Source organism: Aythya ferina (assembly GCF_964211825.1).
Source record: "Aythya ferina genome assembly, chromosome: 28".
Taxonomy (NCBI): domain Eukaryota; kingdom Metazoa; phylum Chordata; class Aves; order Anseriformes; family Anatidae; genus Aythya; species Aythya ferina.
Window position 1 is genome coordinate 1,891,783 of NC_140325.1, and position 18,701 is coordinate 1,910,483.

General features: G+C 65.0%; 1 protein-coding gene across 1 annotated transcript; it reads right to left on the reverse strand.

Moving 5' to 3' along the window:
- Window positions 1-2,263: 2,263 nt before the first annotated feature.
- SP7 (Sp7 transcription factor) lies at window positions 2,264-3,322 on the reverse strand (the record flags this gene model as incomplete). Its single annotated transcript, XM_084500031.1, has 1 exon — window positions 2,264-3,322. The coding sequence occupies one exon, from the start codon at window positions 3,320-3,322 to the stop codon at window positions 2,264-2,266; it is 1,059 nt and encodes a 352-aa protein (XP_084356157.1).
- Between the last annotated feature and the right edge of the window lie 15,379 nt (window positions 3,323-18,701).

The following is an 18,701-nucleotide window of genomic DNA, read 5'->3' on the forward strand; positions in this document are numbered from 1 at the left end:
GCCCCTCGGGCTTGGAGCTCTCCCAGCTCCTCTTCGTGGGCTCTCATTTTCCTTCCCTCCCGTTTTCGGCTCGCTTTTATTACATTTATCTCTGTGTTTGCCTTAGCGGCCGCAGAAGTTATTTTAATTTTTTCAGGATATTAAATAAACGCTCTGGCGGAGGGGGCTGCGGCGGGAGGCCCTGCATTCCTCACCCGTTACGGAGCGAGCGGGGTTTGATAGGAGACAACGATTTGGACGGCGCCGATCGCTGGAAGACATCAGAGCCACCGCAGGGCTGGCGTGGCCTCGCGGCTTCCCTTCGCTGGGACGCGGTGGTTGGAGCCGAACCCCCCCCAAAAAAAAAAAAAAAAAAAAAAAAATCCCCCCCCCAACACACCCTGGGGGTTTGGGAAACCTCGCGCCGCCGTGGGGGGCTCTGGGGGGCCGTCAGAGCGGGGCGAGGGTGGGTTTGGGCTCCCCGTGGTTTGGGGAGGCTCCGGTCGGGGTTTGGCTCGGGGACGCGGCCGGATGCGCTCGGCGCCCGTTGGCACCGGCCCACCCACAGCGAGCAGCGTTTTGGGGGGAAAAACCCCTAAAAAAGCCAACTTGTGTCAAGCAGGGGAGCGGCGGTGGGGGGTCCTCGTGCAAGCTGGCACCCACCACCCCGAATTCAAGGCCCGAGGAGGTGGCAGAGCCAGCCTGGGGACGGCGTTGTCACCCGCCGTGGCACCGCGTCACCATGGCTGGGGACGTCCCCGTGCCTCAGTTTCCCCCCAGCACCCCTGGGTCCCTGCCAGGCGCGGTGACTCAGCGCGCGGTGGCACACGTGGCCAGGGGTGGTGGCACCCGGGGCCCCGCCACGCTGGCACGGGGACCCGCCGCCGGCCCCGTGGGCGCTGGGATGGGAGGCGGCCGAGCACGAGGCCGCTTCCGCCTTCCTCTGCCTTTTTCCGTGGCTTTTTTGGGTTTTGTAGAAAAAATAAAAATACACAAAAAAAGCCCCAAAATGGGGCTCGGTGCTTCAAAGCCCTGGCAGGAACCCAAGGCGCTGGGGTTGCTCAGTGAAGAGGGGGGGGGGCGTGGGGGTGCTGCCAGCCCGCGGTGCCCAAAATCCTGGGGTCCTCGGCCCCACACCGTCACCGCGTGTCCCCCACCGGCCGTGGGGAAACTGAGGCACGGGGCGCCTCACACACATGGGGTCGCGTGTTCCCATGCATGGATGTCCCCGGGGCTGTTGGACACGGGGCTGGGGGGGCACACATGTGTGGGATGTGCCCGCGTGGTCACTGCAGGTGGGGGACCCCGATGGGACCCCAAAAGGGGCTTGGGTGGTCCCTGAGCCTGGGGACATGGGGATGCAGGGACATGGGGACACGGGGCTATGGGGACACGGGGCTATGGGGATGCAGGGACACGGGGACAGGGGGACGTAGGGTTATGGGGATGAAGGGACACGGGGCAATAGGGACACGGGGTCACAGGGCTATGGGGACGCGGGACTGCAGGGTGCTGGGAATGGGGAGACGCAAGGAACGGGGACATGGGGACACTGGGACCCGGGGCCACGGGGCGATGGGGACACAGAGGGACGAGGGCACAGCGACACGGGGCCACCAGGACGCGGGGACGGGGGACAAGGGGACACAACGGGATTGTCCCCAGCACTGCTCACGCTGCAGTGACCCCGAGCAGGGACATCCCCTGGGGGCTGGGGGCACTTTGTGGGGCCAGGTCCCCAATGCAGCCACGTCCCCGCGTGCCTCAGTTTCCCCCCAGGGAAGGGATGGGGGCACCACGCTGCTGTTGCTCCTGGTTGATCCCTTTATTGCTTTTATTTATTTTATTTTTTTTTTGGGGGGGGGGGGTAGCCAGCTAATGAGGGGGGGGGGGTACATCAGCGCCTAACGACCTGGGCGTGCTAACGAGGCGGAGGAGAAGGGGCAAACCCTGTCCCTGAGCTCTGTGCGGGGCCAAGACAGCCGGCGAGACGAGAAAAGTGGGGGGGGGGGAGAGAAAAAGGGGGCGCTCACCCCAAAAATCCCCCCCCCGGCGCTCGGCGAGCCCCCGCCCCGCGCCCCTCGCCATAATTTAAGACATAAATTATAATTTATAACGGGGAGCGGCTGCCGGCCCCGGGGGGGGGGGGGGACCCCGAAATAAATATCCCCGGCGAGGAGGAAGAGGAAGGAGGAGGAGGAAGAGGGGAAAAAGGAGGAGGAGGAGGAGGAGGAGGAGGAGGAGGAGGAGGAGGAGGAGGAGGAGGAGGAGGAAGGCTCGGGGCTCAGATCTCCAGCAAGCTGCCGGCCTCGGGGCTGCCGGCGTCCTTGTCCGGCGAGGCGGCGGCGGGGCGGCGAGGGGAAGCGGGGGGCTGCTGCTGCTGCTGCTGCTGCTGCTCGGCGGCCCCCCCGGCCGTTTTGGGCGGCCCGGGTTCGGCGTGGGTCTTCTGGTGCTTGCTGAGGTGGTCGGAGCGGGTGAAGCGCTTGCTGCAGAGCAGGCAGGTGAACTTCTTCTCCCGCGTGTGGGTGCGCACGTGGCGCTCCAGCTCGTCGGAGCGGGTGAAGCGCTTGCCGCAGAAGAGCCAGTTGCAGACGAAGGGCCGCTCGCCCGTGTGCCAGCGCAGGTGGGCCTTGAGGTGCGAGGCCTTGCCGTACACCTTGCCGCAGCCCGGGATGTGGCAGCTGTGCACCGGTTTCTTCCTCAGCCCCCCCGCGCCGCCGCCGACACCGCCGACGCCGCCGCTGCCCCCCAGCCTCTCCAGCTCCTGGCAGTTGGGGCAGTCGCAAGCCGCTCGCCCCCCGGTCCCCGGCGAGCCCCCGCCTCGAGGCCCTTTGCCCCCCGCGTCCCCCAAGCCGCTTTTGGGGAGCGGGGTGGCGCCGGGACCCCCGGCGTAAGGCGGGGGGTTGAGAGCCCCGAAATCGGAGCCGTAAGCGGGCAGGGGGGGGCTGAGGGCCGGCTGGCCCTGCAGGGAACCCTGCAGCCCCTCGGCGCCCGCCGGCCCCCCCAGCCAGCCGCCGTTGGGGTGCACGTCCCACCAAGCCGGGGCCGCCGGCCCCGAGCCCCCCGGTAGCCCCCCGCCGATGCCGCCCTTGTACCAGGAGCCGTAGGGGTGCGGCATCTCCAGGGAGGGGTAGACGCCCGGCAAGCAGTCGCCCGATGGGTGCCCCTTGGTGGCCACCACCACCGGGGCACCCAACACCTCCTGGGTGCCGGCGGGCGCGGGGAAGGGGTGCCCGAAGGGGCCGTAATCGGGGCCGTAAGGACCGGGCGATGCCTGGGGGCTGGCGGAGGGCGAGAGCAGCCCCGGGCCGCTGGGGAAGGCGGCGGTGTAGGAGTCGCCCATGGCGGGGGCACCCAAGGGTGCTGGCGGAGGGGGCGGCCGTCAGCGAGGGCACGGGGCCATGGTGGTCTGCGGGAAGAGGGGAAAAAAAAAAAGGGGGTTAGAAGAGAGGGGAAGGGGGTGCTGGGGGGTGTGTGGTGCTGGGGGGCACCCAGTGTGATGGGGAACCCTGCTCCTGGGGGCACCCACTGCACTGGGGCACCCAGTGCAAGGGGACACCCTGCTCTGGGGCACCCAGCACCTACTGCAATGGGGCACCCAGCACCCTGGGGCACCCAGTATGATGGGGCAGCCAGTATGATGGGGCACCCAGTGCAGTGGGGCACCCAGCACCCCAGGGCACCCAGCACCCTTGGGGCACCCATTCCCATTGGCACTTTGCACCACGGGCACCCAGCACCCACACCCCCGACACCCAGCACCCCAGGGACACCCACCACCCCCCTCCCCGCACCCCCGTGCCTCAGTTTCCCCCCACACCCCTCCTGCTGCGGGCACCGCCCCCCAGAGCAGGGGCTTCTCCGAGGGCTCGTAGCGAGGCTGTGCCGGCAGCGGGGACCCCGCAGCCCCCTCCCCGCCGCCTCCCCCCGCTCCCAATCTCGGCTCCTGCTGCCTTTATGGCCTTTTAATCGAATTACGCTGCGGCCTCCCCCCTCCTCGGCGACTTCCTCTGCTTTTATTCCCTCCCTGAGCTTTCAGCAGCCGCTGCAGCCCCGCGCCGCCGGGCTGAGACCGGGCATCACGAGCTGCCCCCCGCCGCCGGCACCCCCAGCTTTTTTTTTCCCTTTCATTTTTTTTTTTTCTTCCCCTCCTTTCACCCACTTTGTGGCTTTTTTTTTTTTTTTTTTTAATTTCATTTCTTGCTTTTTTTTTTTTTTTTTTAATTCCTCCCCCTTCCCTCTTTGCCGCGGTTATTGCTCCTATTTTTAAGCCGGCCCCGGCCGCGGCCGCAGCGCGCTCCCGGCCCTCCAAGGATAACAAGGGCCAGGCCTGTGCCCCGGGAACGCTGCCCTGCCGCGAGAGCCGAGGTAATTAAAACCAGGGCGAGCGTCTAACGGAGGCACGCTTAAAATAGTGTAAACCTCCCATAAATCAGCTCCGCTTGCGCCGGGAAATTAGGAGCAGGGCCGGCGCCCCGGGGAGCCGCGGGCTGAGAACGGCGCGAGCTCGCTGCACGAGTGGCTGCTGCCGGGGCCGGTGGCTGCGGTGGCTTCGTGCCCCCCGGGTCTGTGCCCTGTCCCCTGTACCCTGCTGGGGATCCCCATCCCCTGCCATCCCCCCCCCAAATATCCAGGAGCAGACCCTGCCGTCGGGGTGGCCCCGGTTCCCCGTCCCTGGTCCCCAGGTTGTGGTTTTTGGTCCCCAATTCCAGTTCCCTGGAGTGTGGTCCCCAGTCCTCAGTCCCCCAAATCCGTCCCCTGGTCCCCAAGCCCAGGTCCCCAAACCCCATCCCTGGTCCCCAGCCCCTTGGTCCCAATCCCCAGGTCCCCAGAGCGCAGCCCCTGTCCCCTGCCCCCAGTCCCTCATCCCCCTTCCTCGACCCCAGGTCCCCAAATCCCACTCCTGGTCCCCGATTTGTGCTCCCTTGTCCCCAGTCCCATGTCCCCAAACCCCAATCCCATGTCCCCAAACCCCAACCCTGTGTCCCCAAACCTCATCCCATGTCCCCAAACCCCCATCCCTGCTCCCTCGTCCCCATTCCCTGACTCCTCGTCCCCAACCCCATGTCCCCAGCCCCCAGTCCCTGTCCCCACGGTGCCTTTCCCCCAGCCCCAACCTCAGCGGGTGGCCCAAGACCGGGACCCAAATCAGCCCCTGCCTCAGTTTCCCCATCCCCGCTGCTCCCGGCTCCTTCCATCCTACGGCCACCAAACGTGGGGGTCCCTGGGGGGGGTCCCTGGGGACCACCCCTCACCCGGCCAGGCCCTGGCTCCCCCTGCTCGCACGGTGGAGCTGGAGGGGACAGCCGGTGGCAGAGGTGGCACTTGGCACTGTCCCCTCGCCTCCGCAGCCTTGTCCCCTCCCTGGGGACAGCAGGGACCCCGCTGGGCTGGGGGGGACACCGAGGTGGGCACAGGGACAGCAGGAGGGAGGGTCAGGCCCTACAGGGAGGGGAAGGGGGACACCGGGTCCCCGTCCCAAGCCACGTGGGTGTCCCCATGTCCTGGTCCCCACGGCTCCAAGGGACCGTGGTGGCTTCTGGTGCCAGCCCCGTGTCACCGCAGGGCCCCGGCTGTCCCAGGGTGGCCCCGTGCCAGGGGAAGACGTGGCCAGGGTGCCACAGCTTTGGGGACAGACGTGTCCCCAACGGCAGGTCCCGGAGCACCACGTCCCAGCGCTCCGTGTCCCAGTGCCTCGGGACCCCGTTGTCCCCCTGGGTGCCGTACCCGGGGGTCCCGGTGGCAGCAGGGACGGGGATGGGGACACATCTGGAAACGACCCCAAATCCCAGGGCTGAAAAGCTCCTCGGAGCCACCGAGCCCCGATGCCACCCACCCCGGGGGGCTCTGTCCTGTGGGGTCCCGTATCCCATGGGGTTTTGTATCCCGTGGGGTTCTGTATCCCATGGGTCCTGTACCCCAGGGGTCCTGTAACCCACAGGATCCTATATCCCAGGGGTCCTATATCCTGAAGGTCCTGTGTCTTGGGGATCCCTATCCCAAGGGTCCCATGTCCCAAGGTCCTATATCCCAGGGGTCCCATATCCTGAGGGTCCCATATCCTGGGGATCCCTATCCCAAGGCTCCCATATCCCAAATGTCCCGTATCCCAGGGATCCCATCCCAAGGGTCCCATACCCCAGGAGTCCCGTATTTCAGGGAATCCCTATCCCAAGTCTCCCATACCCCAAAATCCCATATATCCAAGGTTCCCCATCCTGGGGGGTCCCTGTCCCCGAGGGTCCCCCTGCCCTGTCCTGAAGAGCTGCCTGGTGCGGGGCTGTCCCCATGTCCCCACGTCCCCATATCCCCACATCCCAATGTCCCCATGTCCCCATATCCCCATATCCCAATGTCCCCAAATCCCCAAGTCCCCAAGTCCCCATATCCCAATGTCCCCATATCCCAATGTCCCAATGTCCCCATGTCCCGATGTCCCCAGTGTCCCCGTGTCCCCATATCGCAATGTCCCCGTGTCCCCATGTCCCCATGTCCCGATGTCCCGATGTCCCCATGTCCCCATGTCCCCACGTCCTTACCGCTCTCCGGGTTTTCCGAGCTCGGGGTCACCGCTAAAACGAGGAGGGGGCGACCGGAGGGAGGGTCGGGGGGGGGGGGGGGGGGCGGCACCGGGGGCGAGCCGGGACGGTGCCGGTACCGGGGATCCCGGGGATGCCCGGGGGTGCCCGGGGGTGTCCGGGGGTGCCGGGGATGCCGGGGTCGGGGGTGGCGACCCCGGGGGCTCGGGGGGCTCGGGGGGCTCCGGGGGGCTCCGGGGGGCTCCGGGGTCCGGTGCAGGAGGCAGCGCCGCCGCCGCCCGCCCCCGCTGTGCCGCGGCTGTGCCGGGACCGGGGCCGGGGCCGGGGCCGGGGCCGGGAGCCCTGCCCCGAACCGCCCCTCGGCCGGGGGGGGGGCCAGGGGGCCGGGGGGCCGGGGGCAGGGCGGGAGGGGAAGGAAATGGGAAGGGGAAATGGGAAGGGGAAAGGGGGAGAGGGGGGAGAGGGGAAACGGGGGGGAAGGGGAAGGGGGAGAGAGAAAAAAGGGAAGAGAAGAGAAAAGAGAAGAGAAGAGAAGAGAAGAGAAGAGAAGAGAAGAGAAGAGAAGAGAAGAGAAAGAGAAGAGAAGAGAAGAGAAGAGAAGAGAAGAGAAGAGAAGAGAAGAGAAGAGAAGAGAAGAGAAGAGAAGAGAAGAGAAGAGAAGAGAAGAGAAGAGAAGAGAAGAGAAGAGAAGAGAAGAGAAGAGAAGAGAAGAGAAGAGAAGAGAAGAGAAGAGAGAAATAAATATATTAAATGAAGAAGAAAAGGAAATGAAAAGAAAAGGGGACAGGAAAGGGAAAGGGAAAGGGAAAGGGAAAGGGAAAGGGAAAGGGAAGGGGGAAAAAGGAAAAGGAAAGGGAAAATGAAAATGAAAAGGGGAAAGGAAAAGGAAAAGGGGAAAGAAAGAGGAAAGAAGGGGAAGGGGAAGGGGGAAGGGAAGGGGAAGGGGAAGGGGAAGGGGAAGGGGAAGGAAAAGGAAAAGGAAAAGGAAAAGGAAAAGGAAAAGGAAAAGAAAAGGAAAAGGAAAAGGGAGTGAAAGGACGGGAAGAGAAAAGGCAAAAGGGGAAAGAGCTGGGGAAGGGACAGGACAGGAGGGAGGGGACAGGGGGACAGGGGGCCAGGGGAAGCTGGGGCACCAGGGGCCTGGCCCCCAACACCCTGGGGGACCCCAACCGGGGAGTGGGGATGGGACGGGACCCAGGCTGGGGGTGGGGGGACAGGGACAGGACAGGGATGGGGACAGGGATGGGGACAGAAGGGACCAGGGTCAGGGATGGGGACCAGGGGCCAGGTTTGGGGCTGGGACACGATGGAGCAGGGATGGGGACAGGAGGGGATGGAGAGGGGATGGGGTGGGGAGGAACCAGGAATGGGGCTGGGGGAAGCGGGGATGGGGACAAAATGGGACAGGGATGGGGACAGGGATGGGGTTGGGGTTGCCAAGGATGGGGATGGGGACAGGATGGGGACAGGGGACAGGGATGGGGTCGGGGATGGGGACAGGGACAGGAATGGGGACAGGGGACGGGGACGGGGACAGGGATGGGGACAGGGATGGGACAGAAGAGGACCAGGGATGGGGCTGGGGACAGGGACAGGGCTGGGGACAGAGCAGGGAAACGAGGTTGGGGACAGGGCCACGAACATCCCAGGGGCCAGGGCCGGGGGATCCCCGTGCGACCTCAGTTTCCCCCCGAGCCGGGGTTTGTCCAAACCACTTTTTTTTTCTAAAAAAAAAAAACCTTTTTTTTTTTTTTTTTTTTTACTTTTTTTTCCCTTTCTTCCTTTTTTTTTTTTTTCCCCCAAATGTCCCGTTTCGGAGCCAGCGGGGCCCTTTCCCAGCCCTGACTCAGGGCTTTCCGCCGCCGAGCCGCTGACTAACAGCCCCCAGCCGCCGGCGCCGCCGATGGCCGCAACCGCTGCCCCCCCCCCCCCCCCCCCCCCAAAACCCCCCCCCCCTTACCCGGACCCCCCCCGCCGGGGCTTCCACTGGTCCCCGGCCGCCCAAACTGGGACCAAACTGGGACCAAACTGGGCCCAGAGCCCCGGCACTGGGCAGGGTTTTGGGCACCGGGCGATGGGGTTTGGTCAAGGGGGTTATTTGGGGGGGGCTGGGGGGGCTGGGGGGGGGATTTTGGTCCCCAAGGGTTTTGGGGAGCTCTTGGGGGGGATTTTTTTTTTTTTTGGGGGGGGGGGCGGGTGCTCGGCCCCGCTGATTGTAGGGCGGCGCCGCTGCCCACCCTATAATTAGCGGGGGGGGGGCAGAGCTGGGCTGGGGGGGGCTCGGTGCCCGTCCTGCCTCCAGCCTGAGGGGGGGCGTCCCCAGCCCTTCCCCATCGCTTCCCCATCTCCCCCCATGTCCCCCCCCCTCCCCATTTCCCCCCCATGTCCCCCCCATGTCCCCCCCCGGTCCCTCTCCCTCCCCTTTTTCCCCCTCCCCCCCCTTTCTCGCCCCACAGCATCACTTTGGGGGGGGCTCAGCCTTTGGGACATGAGGTTTTTTTTTGGGGGGAGGGCTCTCAGACCCCACAACATCAGTTTGGGGGAGGGCTCAGACCCCATAACACCATTTTTTTTTTGGGGGGGGGGGCTCTCAGACCCCCTGACATCCATTTGGGGGGGCTCAGACCCCATAACATCTTTTTTTTTGGGGGGGGGGCAGCTATCAGACCCCATAACATCAGTTTGGGGGGGGTCAGACCCCATCACATCGTTGTGGGGGGGTCTTTGACCCCATTTTTTTTGGGGGGGGGTCTCCGCAGGACAGGGGTTCCGCAGCCCGTTGTACCGGGTGGCGATGTCCCCATCCGTGTCCCCCCCCCCGTCCCGGGGCCGGGGACACCCCCTGCTCTGCCCCCCCCCCCCTTTTATCCCCCCCCCGTCCTGCGGTGAGCGCAGGCAGCTGGGCCGGGGGCTCCGCGGCCCTTCAAAGGGAGCGCCAATGGCTTCCATGTGTGCTGGGAGGGGACTGGGGGCACTGGGAGGGGACTGGGGGCACTGGGGAGGGGGACTGGGGAGGGGGGGTGCTGGGAACGAGGCACTGGGAGTACTGGGAATGGGGACTGGGAGCACTGGGAAGGGGACTGGGGGCACTGGGAAGGGGACTGGGGGCACTGGGAAGGGGAACCACTGCGAACATGGCACTGGGAGTACTGGGAATGGGGACTGGGAGCACTGGGAAGGGGACTGGGGGCACTGGGAAGGGGACTGGGGGCACTGGGAAAGGGAACCACTGGGATCATGGCACTGGGAGTGCTGGGAATAGGGACTGGGAGCACTGGGAAGGGGACTGACTACACTGGGAACTGGGGGCACTGGGAATGTGGCATTGGGAACACTAGGAATGGGAACTGGGAGCACTGGGGAGATGGACTGGGGGGGCACTGGGAAGGGGAACCATTGGGAACACGGCACTGGGAGCACTGGGAATGGAGACTGGGGGCACTGGGAGGGAGACCGGGGGCACTGGGAACTGGGGACATTGGGAACATGGCACTGGGAGTACTGGGAGGGAGACTGGGAGCATTGGGAGTGGGACTGGGGACACTGGGAAGGGGAAGCACTGGGAACACGGCACTGGGAGCACTGGGAATGGGAAGTGGGGTTACTGGGGAAGGGGACTGGGAGCACTGGGAATGGGAACTGGGAACACTGGTGAGGAGGAGCACAGCAATGCGGCACTGGGAGCACTGGGAGCACTGGGAGCACACCGCCCCCCACCCCAAGCAGCCCCTGTCCCCGTGTCCCCCCCCGGTGGCACCGTGTCCCCAACCCCCCCACACCGCAGTGCCCCCACCCCCTGTCCCCAATGTCCCCAAACCCCAACCCTTGGCCGGCCCCCAACCAGGGGACATATTTGGGGGGGACAGGGACCCTGCGCCCCCCACCCCATTGTCCCCAATGCCCCCAACCCCTCACTGGCCACCAACTGGGGACATTTTGGGGGGGGGGGACAGTGCCCCTATGCCCCCCCCCGCTATCCCCAACACCCCAAACCCTCGCTAGCCACCAACCAGGGGACATTTTTTTTTTTGGGGGGGGGGGGGGACAAATTTCCCCCATACCCCCCCCCACCCCCCCAAACCCTAAACCCTTCCCCAGCCGCCAACCCAGGGCCCACCAAGCAGTACCACCAGTGCCCCCCCCCCCACCCCCTTCCCCCCCCCGATGCCGTCCCCCCCTGCGCCCCCTCCATCCCCGTCCCCCCCCCATCTTTGCCCTGCGCCCCCCCCTCGGGCCCCCGGATGTTTCTTTTGCGGTCGGAGGCCCCAAAATAGCGGCGGCCCCAACGCGTGTGGGTGCGCCGGCCACGGCTGCCAGCGCCCGCGGGCTCCAGCCGGCCCCGGGGGGGGGGAATGGGGTGGGGGGGGGACACGTGGGGAGTCTCCGAGGGCTCGTATAGGGTTGAGCACCCCCCCAGCGCCCCGCTGGTTCGGGTCCCTCCCGGTTGGGTTTTTGGGGTTTTGGGGGTTTTGGGGGTTTTTGGGGTTTTTTGGGGTTTTGGGGGTTTTTGGGGTTTTTGTTTTTTTTTGGGGGTTTTGGGGGGGTAAAGGGGGGGGGGTTGGGGGTGTTTTCTCGCCCTGGGGTTTGGTTGTGGGGGGGGGTAAAGGGGGTAAGGGGGGGGTGGGGAGGGGGATTTTGGGGGGGTGAGGGGGGTTTTGAGGAGCTGAGGGGGCACGGAGGGAGCTGGGGGGATGTGGGGAGGGGGGGGCGTGGGGAGGTGGGGGGCGTGGAGGAGGATTTGGGGAGATGGGGGGGGATTTGGGGGGGACCCGGGGGGATCTGGGGGGCTTGGGGGTCCCAGGGGGGGCTGGGGGATTTGGGGGGGACCTGGGAGGGACCCAGGGGGACTTGGGGGGGTTTCAGGGTGTTTGGGGGGGGTCCCAGGGGGACTTGGGGGCACCCGTGGGGCTTGGGGGTCCCAGGGGGGGCTGGAAGGATTTGGGGGGGACCCAGGGGGATCTGGGGGGGTCCAGGGTGTTTGGGGGTCCCAGGGGGACCTCGAGGGACCCACGGGGCTTGGGGGGACCCAGGGGGACCTGGGGGCACCCGTAGGGCTTGGGGGTCCCAGGGGGGGCTGGAAGGATTTGGGGGGGACCCAGGGGGATCTGGGGGGGGTTCAGGGTGTTTGGGGGTCCCAGGGGGATGGGGGGGCACCGAGGGAGTTTGGGCAGACCCATGGGGGACCCAAAAGGGTTTTGGGGACGGGGGGGCTGCGGGAAGACCCAGAGAGACAACGGGGACCTGGGGGGGGACCTGGGGGGGGTCTGGGGGGGGGACCCGGGGTTTGGGGGTCCCCAGGCCGCGGGGAAGCCGGGGGCAGAGGTTGCTGCGGGGCCGAGCGGTGCCCACGCCCCGGCGCTGCCTTTAATTATCCCGGGGCCAGAAATACCCACGGCGGGCACCGGGAACGGGATCGGCCCGCGGGGACACCGGGGACACGGACACCGGGACGGCGGGGACACGACCTGGGGTGGCGGGGACGGGCCCCGAGATGCCGGGGATGGACCCCAAGATAATGGGGAGACCCCAAGATAGCAGGGATGGACCCCAAGGTATCAGGGATGGATCCCAAATACCAGGGATGGACCCCAAAATATCAGGGACAGACCCCAAGATAGCAGGGACAGATCCCGATACCAGAGAGGGACCCCAAAATGCTGGGAACAGACCCCAAGATATCAGGGAGACCCCAAGATGCTGGGGACAAACCCCAAGATATCAGGAACAGACCCCACAATGCTGGGGACAGGCCCCAAAATATCAGGGACGGACCCCAAAATATCAGGGACAGACCCCAAGATAATAGGGACAAGACCCCAAGATAGCAGGGACAGACCCCAAGATAATGGGGACGGACCCCAAGATGTGAGGGACAGACCCCAAAATAATGGGGACGAGACCCCAGGATACCAGGGACGGACCCCAAAATGCTGGGAGCGGACCCCAAAACACCAGGGAGGGACCCCAAGACAACGGGGACAAGACCCCGGCAGGGCAGGGACAGACCCCCCCCCATCCCGGATGGATTTTGGGGTCCGCGCTGTCCCCCCCCCGGCCCCTGTCCCCGTCCTCCTGTCCCCCACGTGTCCCCTCACCCCCCTGTGCCCCCCCGGTGCCCCCCCTGTGCCCCCCCCCTCCATGTGGCTCCCATTGCCCTGCGGTTCACCGCATCAAAGCGGCCGCGGGGGGGGCACCGGGGCCTGAGCCGCCCACCCCCAGCTGCCAGAGGACCCCCCCCAGGTTGCCCAGGGACCCCCCCAGGTTGCCCAGGGACCCCCCCCCCCAGGTCCTGCAGCCCCCTCCCTCCACGAGCCGCTGGGGGGCTCTGGGTCCCCCCTGGCTGTCAAGGACCCCCCCTCATGCTAAACTTGTGCCCCCCCCCAAGACTCTTTTAACCCCCCCCGGAATGCCAGGGAACCCCCCAGAATGCCAAGGGACCCCCCCCAATATACCAAGAACCCCCCCCCAGGATACCAGGGAACCCCCCCCAGGATACCAGGGAACCCCCCCCGGATGCCAAGAACCCCCCCGAATGCCAAGAGACCCCCACCAATATGCCAGGGACCCCCCAGGATGCCAGGGACCCCCCCAAAATGCCAGGGATCCCCCCCAGAATGCCAAAAGACCCCCCCCATATGCCAAGGACCCCCCCCTCGAATACCAAGAGACCCCCCCAGAATGCCAAAAGACCCCCCCCCAGGATGCCAAGAGACCCCCCTCAGAATGCCAAGAGACCCCCCTAAAATACCAAAAGACCCCCCCCAAGATCCCAGGGTGCCCCCCCCAGGATACCAACCCCCCCCCCCAGCCCCCTGTGTCCCCCCCAGCATCCCCACTCCCCCCCCCTCTAATTTCTGCCACCTTGAGACCCCACAACCCCCCCGGTGTCCTCCCACGGGGACCCCCCCCGAGTTGCTTGGGACCCCCCCCCGTGCCCTACACCCCCCCCCCGTGTGTGTCCCCCCCCCGGCCATGCCCTGTCCCCGTCCCCGCGGCCTGGCTCCCTCCGCTCTGCATTTCTGCGGTTCCCAACCCCAAATTGCCGGGAGCCGCCCGGCGGCGCCCTGAGGCCTGCGGGGGGGGGACACGAGGGGGGGGGACACGGGGACAATCCCGGGGGGTGGCCCCGGGGGGGGCCCCGCGGGGACAATCCTGGGGGGGCCCCACGGGGAGGACCCCATGGGTGGCCCCCAAAAGGGGGATGGGGACCCCAGGTTGCCCCCCCCCCCTCCCAGAGACACCCCCCAGGGCCCCCCCCCCTTGTCTGCCAAACTGGTCCCAGTGCTCCCAGTTTCCTGCCCGGTGTCTCCGTACTGGGATGGGTGCCCGGCTGATGGAGAATGGGGTCACTGGTGCTAACGGGGGGGGAATGGGGATGGGGAAAAGGGAAGGGGAAAAGGAAAAAAAATGGGGAAAAGGGAAAAAGAAATGGGAGAAAGGGAAAAAGGGAAAAAAAAGGGGAAAAAGGGAAAAAGGGGAAGGGAAAAGGTATAGACAATAAAAATAAGAAGAAAATGAAATAAAAAGAGAAAAGAGAAGGGGAAGGGAAGAGGGAAAAGGAAAAGGAAAAGGAAAAGGAAAAGGAAAAGGAAAAGGAAAAGGAAAAGGAAAAGGAAAAGGAAAAGGAAAAGGAAAGAAAAGGAAAAGGAAAAGGAAAAGGAAAAGGAAAAGGAAAAGGAAAAGGAAAAGGGGGAAGAAGAAAGGAGAAAAGGGGATGGGGAAAGGGGAAAGGGGCAGTGGTGGGTGTGGGGCCAGGGGCGGGGATGGGGACGGGGATGGGGACAGGGACAGGAATGGGAACATCAACAGGGACAAGGACAGGACGGGGGGGGGAGGTGGCTTTGGGGACAGGGACAGGGCAGGGAGGGGGACAGGGGACAGGAAACGGGGCTGGGGACGGGGACAGGGAATGGGGATGGGGAATGGGGACAGGGCTGGGGACAAGGGGCAGGGAATGGGGACAGGGGATGGGGCCAGGGATGGGGACGGGGTCAGGGGACAAGGGACAGGAATAGGGACAGGAACGGGGACAGGGGATGGGGATGGGGACAGGGATGGGGACAAGGGACAGGAACAGGGCCAGGAATGGGGCCAGGGCCAGCGGCAGCCGCCAGGCGGCAGCAGAGACCCGCGGCCGGGGGGGGGCTGGGGGGGGCTGGGGGGGGGCGAGACCCAATGCGGCCACCGGGGGGCGCCGCGAGGGGGGAGCGGGGGGGGGCAGGGGGAAAGGGGAGGGCTGGGGGGGGAATGGGGTAATAATGGGGTGGGGATAATGGGATGGGGGGAATGGGGGGGATAATGGGGGGTGATGGGGGGTAATAGGGTAATAATGGGGTGGGGGTAACGGGGGGGTAATGGGGTTAATGGGGGGACAATGGGGGGGAATGGGGTAATAATGGGGGGGTAATGGGGTGGGGGTAATAGGATGGGGGTAATGGGGGGTTAATGAGGGGGTAATGGGGTACTAATGGAGTGGGGATAATGGGGGGGACTAATGGGATGGTCGTGGGGTGGGGGTAATGGGGTGGGGGTAATAGGGTGGGAGTAGTGGGGTGATCATGGGGAGGGTAATAGGGAGGGGGTAATGGGGAGGGGGTAAATGGGGGGCAATGGGGCAGGGCCAATAGGGGTGAGGGGTTAATGGGGTGTTAATGGTGATGGGGATGGGGGAATGGGGTGTGAACAGGGAGGGGGCAGTGGGGTGGTGGTAATGGGGGGGTGACAGGGTGCTAATGGGGGGGGAGTGGGGGGCAGCTCCTGAAGGCGAGGTTACTGCCCCTAATAATGGGGTGAGGGGGGAGAGGAATGGAGGGGCTGCGGGGGCTCCCTGCCCTGTCCCCCAATACGGCAGGATGGGGATTTGCCCCCCCTTTTAGGGGCAGGATGGGGATTTGCCCCCTCCTTTATGGGGCAGGACAGGGATTTGCCCTCCCTTTTAGGGGCAGGACAAATATTTGCCTCCCCTTTAAGGGGCAGGATGGGGATTTGCCCCCTTTTTAGGGGCAGGACGGGAATTTGCCCCTCCTTTAAGGGGCAGGACAGGGATTTCCACCCCTTTATGGGGCAGGACGAAGATTTGCTCCCCCTTGGCGGGGCAGGACGGGGATTTCTGCCCCTTTATGGGGCAAGACAGGGATTTGCCCCCCCTTTTAGGGCCAGGACGGGGTTTTACCCCCTTTGTGGGGCCAGCCGGGTGGCAGGCGTGCCCGGAGCAGCCCTTTGCTCCCAACCTTTGCCCCCCTCTGCCTCGGAGGGGGACAGTGCCAGGCCCCCACCCGCACCCTGTGGGGTGCAGATAAGGCCCCAAAGCCCTTCATCGGGGCCAGGCGGCGTCACCAACCCCGGGGACAACGCTCGGGGCGGTTTGGGGACAAACCCCGGCATTTGTCCCCTCCCTAGGACACCCAAAAGGGGGGAAAATGAGGCACGGCGTCCCCCAGTGCCACCAGTTAGGGGTGGGGGGGACCCGTCCCCATATACAGCCAGGATATGGGACCGGGGAATGGAAGAAATGGGGTTGAGCCCCCTCTGTGTCCCCCCCCCAAAATCTGCTGTGACTTCAAGGCCACGCTGGGGACAGAGGGGACGGAGGGGGCAGCCAGCCCCTCCCGTGTCTTGCGAAATCCTTTTATTTTGCTATTTTTTCCTTTTAAACGCTGGGTTGGGAGGGGAAAAACTCGGCTTTGCCCCCACCAGAGGGGAAACTGAGGCAGGGCCGAGCTCGTGGTGCCACCAAGTCCCCGTCACCCCCCCCCCAACCGTTTTTGGGGCAAAAACTGGCGGGTTTCTTAACGGGAACAGCTCCGTGCCAGGATTGGGGCCAGAGGATGATCCAAAAAACCCTTTTGGGGCCGTTTTGTTTTGTCTCTCGGGGGGGTTCTCCGGTCCTCGAGCCCCCCCCTCCGGGCCATGTTATTTTAATTCCTCGTGTGGAAAGCAAAAATAAAACAGTTCCGCTTGGAAGCGGGGCTGAGCTCACAGGGAGCGGCGGCAGAACTTTCCAGCTGCTGGACGAGGCAAAAAAAAAATAAAAATATATATGTATTTTTTTTAATAAAAAGCACTAAAAAAGGAGGTCAGCGGGAAGGCAGCGCGCCAGGGGACAGCGAGGGGCTCGCCCCGGATGGCGGCGAGGTGACTTTGGGGCCTCCGAAATCGGATTTGGGGTCTCCGAAATCAACTTTGGGGTCTCCGAAATTGAATTTGGGGCCTTCGAAATCGATTTTGGGGCCTCCTAAATCGATTTTGGGGCCTCCGAAGTCACAAACTCAGCAGCGGGGAAGGGGGCCCCGCGCCACGGCCAGCGCCGGGCCGGCGTCACCGCCGCGGTCCCCGCCGCACATCAAAGGGCCAGCGCTGCTTTTGGGGTGGAATCCTGCCTTTTCCTGGCCGCTCCGAGGCGCTTTGATGCCGGGCCCAGGCCCTGGGAAGCAAAAAAAAGCAAAAAAAAAAAAAAAAAAAAAGGAAATAAAACGTCAGCGCTTGCCCCCCCCGGCGCTGTCACCTTCCGTGCCCTTCTCCCGCCTGCCGGGGTGGCTGCGCGGCCATGTCACGGCGGGGGCCGCAGTGCTCGGTGCTGATCAAAAACCTCGTTTTTTTTAATAAATAGTTTTTATTTTTATTTTTTTATTTTGTTTTCTGTGCAAGTCCCCAGGTTCCACCACCACACGCTCCCTCGATGCCTTTTGGCCCAGGCCAGGGCTTCTCGTGCCAGAGGAAGGGACACTGAGTTGTCGGGGTGCCGACAAGTCCCGGTCATGACAGCCCTGGGCACGGTCACATATTGCGGCACGACTGAAGGACTCTCTGTCGTGACAGGGCCCTGGGGTTGTGTCGTGACAGGGCTCTTGGGGTGTTTGTGTTGTAACAAGGCTTTGGGGGTGTTTGTGTCATGACAGGGCTCTGGGAGTGTTAACATCATGACAGGGTTCTGGAGTTGTGTCGTGACAGGGCTCTGGGGGTGTTTGTATCATGACAGGGCCCTGGGGTTGCATCGTGACAGGGCTCTGGGGGTGTTAACAGTGTGACAGGGTTCTGGGGGTGTTTATGTCATGACAGGGCTTTGGGGGTGCTTGTCTCATGACAGGGCTCCAGGGTTGTATCGCGATAGGGCTCTGGGGTGTTTGTATCATGACAGGGCTCTGGGGGTGTTTGTGTCACGATGGAGCTCTGGGGGAGTTTGTGTCGTGACAGGGCTCTGGGGGTGTTTGTGTTGTGACAGGGCTCCGGGGTCATGTCATGATAGGGCTCGGGGGGTGTTTGTATCATGACAGGGCCCTGGGATTGTGTCATGACAGGACTCTGGGGGTGTTAGTGTGACATGGCTCTGGGGGTGTTTATGTCATGACAGGGCTCTGGGGGTGTTTGTGTTGTGACACAGCTCCGGCCATGTTTGTGTCATGACAGCTCTGGGGGTGTTCGTCACGACAGCGCTCTGGGGGTGTGAACATCATGACAGGGCTCTGCGGCTGTGTCGTGACAGGCCTGCGGGGCTGTTAACGATGCGACACGGCCCCAAACAAACGAGGCGCGGTGCAGGATGGCGGCTGTCACCACAGCTCTGAGGTGGCTTTGCAGCGCGGTGACAGGAAGAAGGAGCTGCGGCCGGGCCTGCAGCACTGTCGCGACACGGCCCGCGATATTAAGTCGGCGGAGACCGCGGCGGGACCCCCTCGGGGTGCTACCGGGACCCGGGGGCCGCCGGCCGAGGGCACAGCGGCGGCCACGGCCGGGGCGGAGCCAGCCCTAAAATGGCGGCTGTTCCGCCACCTTCCCTGCGCCGTCCCTCCAAGGGCGCAGCCAGGCCGCGCGCCCCGCCTCCCGACGGCACCCATTGGCCAGTTTGAGACCGTCCGCCTCTCCCATTGGCGCGCAGCCCGACGGCGGCCACCGCCTCCGAGCGCCGATTGGCCGCGACGCCCGTCACTTTGCGAGCCCGCCTTCCCCGGCGGACGGAACAGAGGGGCCCATTGGCCGCGCGGCCCGCCCGTCACGCCCCCACCCCGCCTCCCTCACATCCCCCCTTCTCCTATTGGCTGCGCCGCGCGCCCATCACACCGCCTCGCCCGCCGCCTCGGCCGCTCCCATACGGGGTCTCCCCGCGAGCCCGCGCGGCCTCCCATTGGCCGCCCTGCGGGGCCTCCCCCCCTCCCTTCTCCCCATTGGCCCCCTCCCACCTCCCCC